The 9,865-nt window shown below is 31.3% G+C and overlaps 1 protein-coding gene across 1 annotated transcript; it reads left to right on the top strand.

Annotated features, from left to right (window-relative positions):
- Positions 1–1,741: 1,741 nt before the first annotated feature.
- LOC117703202 (olfactory receptor 4F4-like) lies at positions 1,742–7,920 on the top strand. Its single transcript, XM_076929427.1, has 2 exons — positions 1,742–1,852; positions 3,795–7,920. The coding sequence occupies exons 1-2, from the start codon at positions 1,844–1,846 to the stop codon at positions 4,764–4,766; spliced, it is 981 nt and encodes a 326-aa protein (XP_076785542.1). The 5' UTR covers positions 1,742–1,843; the 3' UTR covers positions 4,767–7,920.
- The last annotated feature ends 1,945 nt before the right edge of the window (positions 7,921–9,865 follow it).

A 9,865-nucleotide genomic window follows, 5' to 3' on the forward strand; every position in this document is an offset into this window, starting at 1 on the left:
AAGACCATATGCTAAAAATGTGATATATGACCAGAACAAAACCCATGCTGTGAATATAATTTCCTTATGCATGGCAAATTTCTGTCTACTATTGATCACATGACTGATAAAGTGTATGTGATATTGGCAGGTATGAATTGAATACCACAAGTATGAACTCTCTGGAATACAAACAATTCCTCTACTGATTTTATAAAATTAAGATGTGTACCTCTCAAATAATTTCACTTGATTCAGTTGCAATAAATTCAGCTGATGATAAAATAAAAATACTACATATGGTTTTTCTAGGTAGTCAGCATACCTAAAGTGTAATTATCAGCAATTACAAAGTTACATGTCATTTTGCTTGTAAAAATTCACACACCTCAACCAATGGAATAAAGTCTGAGACCCCTGTTGTTGAATTATGGAGAGGCTCGAAGAAGTTGAGAAGAAGGGTGACTCCATAGGAAGACCAGCAGTCTCAACTAATCTGGACCCCCGAGATCTCTCAGACACTGAGCCACCAACCAGGCAGCATACACTAGCTGGTCTGAGGTCGCCTGACAAATATACATCAGAAAACTGCATAGTCTGGCCTCAGTGAGAGAAGACTTGCCTAACCCTAGAGAAACTTGAGGTTCCAGGGAGTGGGGAGACCTGGTGTGGTGGGTGGTGTGGGGTGGTGTGGGGTGGGGGATGGGGATATCCTCTTGGAGGCAGGGGAGGAGGAATGGGATAAAGAACTGCTGGAAGGAGGACAGGGAGAGGGATAAAAACTGGACTGTAAAAAAAATGAAATTAATAAAAAAGTATTCACATATATGTATGCAATGAAACTTCATAAGTATCTCTTTGCAGGTAGTACAACACTGAATATTAATAGATACTTCTTAGGGAAGTTATGTGGGTCCAATGGGGGAAAATGGATTTATTAGAAGCAACAAATATGTAAAATGAAGAGGAAATAATCTTGTCTACTTTAAGAAAGAAAAATAGAAAAAGCAACATTATTAACACTTGTGTGTGTTCTTACCAGCTGAGTTTGTAATGTATAATGTATATATATTAAATACATATATAATATATTTGTCATTTAAGACATAGACCATAGATTTTGATCATGCAATCTCAATCTCTCAACTCCAAAAAAAAAAAAAACCTTGTATATTATAATAGCACAATTTTGCTGGTCTGGTAATCTACTTTGAATAATTTCATGATTTAGAGAAAAAGACATGTATAATTTAGAGTACTTCTAAATACCTATTTTCTGAAATTAGATATAATTTTAAAACATTGGTTGTTTATCTGAGCTCATTTTAATGTCTTCATTGCAAATAAATCAGAAAAATAAAGCAAACTATAAGCATTAATACTAATACTAATGAGTATTTTTCCTATGCCCTCCACATACTGGTCATTGACAGCTTAACCTATTTGTATAAAATCTAAATATTATCTTTCACTACATGATTAATATGTATAGAATTTAATTTCTTCATGTTATCTCATTTATTTTAATTTGTTGGCAATAAAACTTAGATTAAATGAGATAGTAATATTATCCAATGACCCAAGAAATTGTGACAATGATCCTTAACTCAGGAATAGACTGTTTCCTCCAAGGCCAAGAGAAAACCTATAACATTGAATCAGTCTGCCAGGAATCCGCAGGCTGTTTCTGGATCCTCTAAGGGCTTCTGGTTATTTCATGAATGTTCACTATTAGCAAATCAGTTTGCTCATGAGGACAACTCACATAAAAGCCAATCTCCCAGAAATGTTAATGCTTTGAAAGAGTGTATAAAAGGGACCCTGTACTGTTCTAACCCTTAAGTTACTGCTATCTCTTCAAGTTATGAAAGAGGTAAGTAGAATAACAAAATTTAAATTCATCAGTAGAAGCAACTACAAGTTAGAATTTTGTTAATAATTACGTGTTTCTATGAGTAGAATTTAATTATGCAGAGCTCAATTATGATTTTTCTTCAGGAAAACAAATGGAAAACCCTTTAAGGTTGCCTTAAGTACTTATAATAATTAACATGAGTAATAGTAAAAGAACAACTCTTGCTAGTGGTGTCCAAGTAGCAATAAAAACTGACTCCTACACTTTTTGCTGACTTGACAAATTACTTTCTCTTCATTTAGTGGATTTTACAATTCTTCTGTCACCCAAAATCTAGTATTTTCTTTTCTGTGAGTTTTTTTTTTATCTTTTATTAATAAGCTCAGGGAAAGTTTAATTTTTTTCATAAAAGTTTCAAAATATATTGTTAAAACTGTGGAGATTCTGAGAACAATTAATTGGGGTGTACCATTTTGAAACCAGAAAAATAAAGGCTCTGGAATTTTTCCTAAGACATCCAGGATCAAGCAGTGGATATGACTTAAACCTTGATTCCAATCCCAGTGAATAAAAAGATGTTTTGTTGAAAAACAAATTAAGATAAAAGATGGTTATGAAAAGCACATTTAAAAGATTGAATTCAAAGTTAGTGTGATTAAAGTGTTTCTCCTTAGTCATGGTTGGCCCTTAGTATCATATACACAGTGTGAGGTACAGGAGAACTCTTTCAATGAATGCAAATTTAAAAATAAAATCTGTACACTCTTCAAAAAATCTTGAGTCTTTTTAACATTCCCCAATGAAGCATGAGGACACTGTGTGCTGGTAGATGGACACTAGATGGGGATTGCATTTTATCATCCTTCTCTTAATAACAAAACTCTGCAGATGTGCCTCATAATGAGCTACAAGATTTCTCTTTTTTCTGAAAAATTACATTCTCTAATTTTCTACTATGCTAGATTTTTATTTCCTTCAGATAAGAACCCTTGACCCATCTTCATCCTAGGCATATTTCTCATGAAGACATGTTCTGGAATTTTTCCTTCTCTATCTTCTCTATTCCCAAAATGTTTCAGCATTTTAAAATAAATTAAAACTCAAAACAACTTTTTTGAATAGTATGATTCTAAAAATAATAATTTAATTAACTAGCCACACCATAATAACTCTCCTATTCTTGAGTGTTGTAACTGTTCACATGATTATATTTTTACTGGATTAAAGAGACACTAACTTAAAGAGTTTAATGAATTATTTTATGATTAGATCTTCCCATATTTGGAAAAAAAGAGAATCACTAAGTTTTCATATGATTTTGTACACAGTAAATAGATACTTAACTGGAAAGGGGTTAGGAAAACAATTTGGAATAATAGATAAACATAATTTGTAAGCACAACTGGTGGTAAGTAAATATCCAAACAAATAACAAATAAAAGGATTCTATCGGGATATTTTTATATCCTCTTATCTCCCATAAGATATTACTCATCATATCTATCTCTGCCTTTTATGTTATAGATGTGTGCTGTGTCATGTAATCTTTTAAATTTCTATAGTTTTACTTGGTTTTGCCATTTCTATTTTGTACATTTTTTTAATTTGGTAGAATTCTTTTTCTCCTAAGCACTTTAACATTTTAAATGTAAGGACTATTCTGTATATCTTAGTGTCTTGACATTTATAGATGAATGAAGTAAGTCTAGGAAGAGAGTACAGAAGGAGCAGCACAAACAATAACATTGTCTTAAGATGGCGTCTAAAACCAGAGAGAAATTGGGAGGCTTGGCTAACTGAAGAACAAGACAGGCAAGGAAGCAATGAGAATTAAACTATGAGTTTTTATTTTTAGCTTGGGAGTTTTACGCAAGAGATCATAGCAAGTCCTTAATGATTGAACAGTGGCTAAAATTTGGATATAACAACTCTGACTTAGTTTCTTATTGTCTTCTCCAAGGCAAGTACAGAGACTTTCTTCTGGAATGAATCAAAAAGGGAAGCAAATAACTCTGTAGTGAAAGAGTTTATTTTCATTGGACTCTCCGATTCTCAGGAACTTCAAATCTTTCTGTTTGTATTCTTTTTTGTTTTCTACATAGGAATTGTGTTTGGAAACCTTCTTATTGTCATGACTGTGATCTATGATTCCCACCTCCACTCTCCTATGTACTTTCTATTGGCCAACCTCTCATTCATCGATCTGTGTCTGTCCTCTGTCACAGCACCAAAGATGATTGCTGATTTTTTCAGCAAACGCAAAGTCATCTCTGTCCATGGCTGTTTTGCACAGATATTCCTCCTTCACTTCTTTGGGGGTAGTGAGCTTGTGACCCTCATAGCCATGGCCTTTGACAGATATGTAGCAATTTGTAAGCCTCTAAATTATGCTACAATTATGTGTGGTAATGTATGTGTTGGCATTGTGGTTACTGCATGGGGAATTGGCTTCCTACATTCAGTAAGCCAATTGGCCTTTGCAGTTAACTTGCCATTTTGTGGTCCCAATAAGGTTGATAGTTTTTACTGTGACCTTCCTAGAGTACTCAAACTTGCCTGTACAGACACATATAAGTTAGACATCATGGTCATTGCCAACAGTGGTGTGCTTACTGTGTGTTCTTTTGTTTTGCTAATCATCTCCTATGGTATTATTCTAATTACCATCCAACGCAGACCTTCTGATAAGTCATCTAAGGCTCTGTCTACACTGACTGCTCATATCACAGTAGTTCTTCTGTTTTTTGGACCTTGCATCTTTATTTATGCCTGGCCTTTTCCCATCAAATCACTTGATAAATTCCTTGCTGTGTTTTATTCTGTGGTCACTCCTCTTTTGAACCCCATTATATACACACTGAGGAATACAGAGATGAAAACTGCCATGAGACGCCAGAGACAATGGAATTTAAAGATTTGTGTGAAGTCTTAAATCTACTGTAACCATGAGATTGAGACACTGAGCGAAGACCTACATTATTCAGCAGACCTTATGTGGATTATAAATTTCATTTTACTACACTTAGTAATTGTTTAGGAATGTTCTAATAGTGCCTCAATTTATTCTATGTGATTACATCTTTTATGTTTGTATAGGTTCAAAATTAATAGCATGAATTCAAGATACTATTTCACTAATTTTTAGCCTAATTAAAGGTATTATAATGGTATTATTTGTGTACAAATTAAGACTTCGTGGATACCTTTCTGTTTGAGATGATAAAAGATACAAATTAGACTATTTTACATTAAAGGAAATGTTACTTTGTTCATTTTTCATAAAAACATAATAAAAGAATTACTAGCCACCAAACTACAAATTTGCTTAATGATAAGAGTTTATATGCCTACTACTAAGAATCATAAGTGATATTTCTTTCTGGTAGCCATATAATTTTTCTACTACTACTATAACAAACCATAATCTATTAGTTCCTCATTAGATGTGACAGCAATACTATTCACTATTATTTTTCTTCAAGACATTTAAAAATCTGTGATACTACAATTATAGAACAGTAAACAGAATTAAGAGTTTTTCAGCATTTGACCATCTTGACACAAAGTATATAACTTATATACATCTATCATTTTCTATTATCAGAATGTTAAAGTCAAAAGATGATATTTCAATTCCACTTAAACTTTACTAAACGCGATTATAGCTACTTATTTTTAATAAGTTTTAATAAGTTTTTAATAAGTTTTAATAATGATATGCATTATACATAGTTATGAGAAGTATTTAATTACTAAAGATACATCAGGCAACATAATTCTGTGACATATCAACCTCTCAGTGAATTTTAGATAGTATTATATTATCCATACTAATTTATGTAAATGTAGTCAAGAATTTTGACTTAGTTAAACTTTGGTATTTCACAAGTTACTTCAGGGACATGTTAGTAAATGTTTATTTGAGGCATTGGAGTTACAGTGGAAATGTGCAGATTTATGTGCAAGTGTGTATATTTGTATGCATACTCTTCCATGAGCATATCTTTCTATCCTATTGAGGAATTCTAAATGTCAGGGAAGAAGTAAAGAAGGATATAAATTTAAAAAATAACAAGTGATTCTCCCAACTTTATACCTTTCCAGAAATTTTTATGGAAACATACTAAAGTTGAATACCACTTATTCTGAGCAACAAGCAACATAGCTAGATTAATTGTAATCTGAATAAGTAAATACAAATGAAAATTAAGATAATAAAAAGGTTTAAAATTACTCTTTAAGTGGAAAAATAGTCCAGATAACCACAGGGATATTTAACACTTAAAAAGATTTATCTATCGTCTAGTCAGTGGTAAAATAAAGGATCTATTTATAAATTGGTGGAATAACTCGGATAATATGAATAAAACGTTATTGGATCAACTTGTCATATCACAGAATAATTTTTTAATGAACTCAAGGTGTGAATCTGTTTTAAATCTGTAAATACATTTTAACTGAAATAATACATTTATAAATCATTAGTATAATAAAGTTTTCTAGTAAACATATATATATATAATTAGTTTTATCAGATAAAACTAACTAAAAAGAAGATAAATGAGAAAATAAATAGCACAGGAAAATAATAACTTAAATATTTAAAAACCAACCATTATTATACACAAGTAAATTTTGTGATCTCAACAATCTAAGAGAAAATTGGGCAAAATATTTAATCTCTTAGTTTATAAGTAAGACATAAAACATATTTACAAGAAAAATCTTCAAGTTCTTTCATGGTAAAATACATGCATGCTAAAATTATACTTAAATATCATCCCTGGTTTATAAGATAAATCATCTGAATGTTTAATAATATAACATAAGGATGACCTATAGAGGAAAAAAGAATTTTAATTATATTGTTAGTAAGAATACAAAATGGCACAACTTCATGGCAATGTCAAAAAATACAAATACTACACTGCAGCAATCTACAATTCATAGTCAACTGATGGTAATAAATTGTCAAAGGGTTTCTATAGAACACTAATTTTAAGGTAAGCAGAGATACATATATTACATACATCTGCAATTTAAAACAAATGTAATAAAGCATTTTAAATGATTAAATTGTTTTCTTCTTCAGCAAGAAGGATATGAATTAGAGTATACTAAATATATCTTATTTTATAGTTTTGACTTGAGAATAAAAATGTTTTGCATAATTAAAAATTAAATCATTAGCACTAAGAAGATGCTATCCAAACAAGTACAGCTACCTGAATTGGACTCTCATAACCTATGTGGAAAAGTTGAATTGTATATAAAGTATATAAAAGTATATAAGGTATATGACTGTAATTCAACCCCTGGGCACACTAGCCAGACAGCCTAGTCTAACATTGAGTAAGAGACACTGTTTTAAAGACCAAGATGAATATCTCCAGAGGTGTAGACATCCAGAAACATATTTTTCACATACATTAACCTGTGTGTGCAAGCACACACACATACATGCACATACACACACACTCACATACACACACATTCACACACAACACACATAACACACACACACAAAACCCTGCAGAATTAAATTAATGTAAAAACAAATCCATGTCCTGCAGAGATGGCTCAGGGCTTAAGGATGATTTTAGACTTTCCAGAAACCAGAGTTCACTTTAACACAACCAATGTCAGGCAGTTCATGGCTCGCAACTCTAATACCAAGGAATTACATGCCTTCAGCCATTCATTGGCACATGCACACATGAGCACAGGATACTATACAGTCATATACAAGTGCAAACAATTTAAAATAAAATATGAAAACAAAAACCTTAAAATTTCAAGAGGAGATTGAAAAAAAGGAGTCGATCAAGGGGATTCAAGGGAAAGGGATATGTATGATTATTTTATAAAATTTTCAAAGAACCAATTTTAAAAGTAAAATACAAAGCATTGTGTAATCTCTAAAAAAATCAAGTTTGAAAAAGTACCTTATTTCATAATATTTTATGTAATATAATACCAATGAATGAATAATTTATTAAACAGAAATAATGCAAAATTTAACTAGCTATAAGTTGGTAATAGTAGTTTTGCTTTTTAAGAAACACTTATTTAAATAAAGCAAAGGAATAAGCATATTAATACCAATAATAAAAATATATATCATTAAACAATTTTTATTTAATTTCAATTGTAGATATGAGTATAAATTGTTTTTATTTTAATAAAATATAAGTAGTCCTCAACATTCTGAAAATCTATTGAATCCAAATAAAAGAAAATTATACTTAATGTCCTTGTGTTGTTATCAAGCATTATTTGTCACTAAAATAAATCTAGATTTCTTACGTAAATACTTGATGCTAGGTTTGCAGCAGAAACATGTCAGATCTTTCGGGAACCTTTTATTTTAACTTTTTGTGACTGAGCATCATGTCATGTTATCAAAAATATCCTACAACTCATCATATAGCTAGTGTTCCCTTTAAACTTATGAAAATGTATCTGGTTCACCATGCCAAGTACAAGATATCCACATGCATCACAATGCACAGATACAATTTTTCATGTCATAGTTAAAGGAACTTAATTAATTGCTACCATAAAACTTAAATAACACAAAAAATAGAATAATCTATCAATAACAGGAAATAGCCCATATTAGGATCAGTGCTACAATGGTAAGTATAATAAATTTAATCATCATTACATGAAAGCATTCACAAAATCTTAAAATTTTAAAATATGATATTTTTCTTTCTGTGAATAGAACTAATAAGCTTATTAAATATTCTGAACTGTCTTGGATTTTTGCAACAAATGTAACAAAACCAAAATATTCTGTAACATGATTATTAAAAAGGAAGACAGATCAAGTATGGATAGTTCAGGAGTAAATATTTTAGAAAACTTCAAGTTCATAATTCAAATTTGTAATCATAAGTAAAAAATCAATTAATGAGTGTAAGGTAAACAATAGAAACCAAAATTTATTAGGTAAGAGTTTTTTAATAAAATTTATAAGAGATAAAGAATCAGACAGATTGAACACAGAGACTGTGATTCATATCATCTGGGGAAAATAAAGTATAAAGTAATTATTAATGAACTAATTAATAAAGATTCTCTTTCTAATGACATTCTTCAGGAAATATTCACAAAAGAGAAATGCACAAAAATAGTAGATAGATTAAAAACCATAAAACTGGAGCATGAATAGTCAAAGAGTCTGGAATAGTCATCAAATTCAAGGAGCAAACATCATGTGAAGAACTGATTCAGATAGAAAGACTGAAATTTTTTCTTAATGAAGCTGAAGGGGTTTTTAACCACATAAGAAGAACAACAATATCAACCAACTAGACCCGCCCCTCAGAGTTCCCAAAGACCAAACCACCAACCAAAAAGTACTTATGGAGAGACCCATGGCTTCAACTGCATATATAGCAGAAGATGGCATTATCTGGTATCAATGGATGGGGAGCCACTAGGCCCTGTGAAGGTTCAATGCCTCAGCATAGGGGAATGCTAGGATAGTGAGGCAGGTGTGGGTGAGCAGGTGGGAGAGTAACCTCATAGAGGCAGGGGGAGGGGGATGAAATAAAGGGTTTCTAGATGGGGAAACCAAGAAGAGGGATAACATTTGAAATGTAAATTAAATAGAATAACCAATAAGAAAAGGAAAGACAGAAAAAAATATTAACCAGTGAAATACAGGGTATTGCCATATGATCCTTCATTGAGCAAGCCAATTTAAATGACGATTTTTAAGAGAATCAATAAATAAGAAGCAAATATTTGAGCACAACAAATATAGACAGCCAGAGACAGCAGCAGATAAATGATATAGAGAATGAGGTAAAGAATATCATGACAAGCAGGAGGAGAATAAAAAAGAAAAGGAAATTAGAGGACCAAGACTTTATAGAAAAGAAACAACTACACTTTCTCACATGGTAAAATTCTCAATGGAATCAAGCACTGTAAAGATTCAGCTTTTGACCTAGGTAATTTTATGTGTGGATATTGTTAAATTCCAATAATGGTCTATTTTGTCAAATGATAGCCTTGGTG

This window comes from Arvicanthis niloticus, chromosome 2 (assembly GCF_011762505.2).
Source record: "Arvicanthis niloticus isolate mArvNil1 chromosome 2, mArvNil1.pat.X, whole genome shotgun sequence".
Classification (NCBI taxonomy): domain Eukaryota; kingdom Metazoa; phylum Chordata; class Mammalia; order Rodentia; family Muridae; genus Arvicanthis; species Arvicanthis niloticus.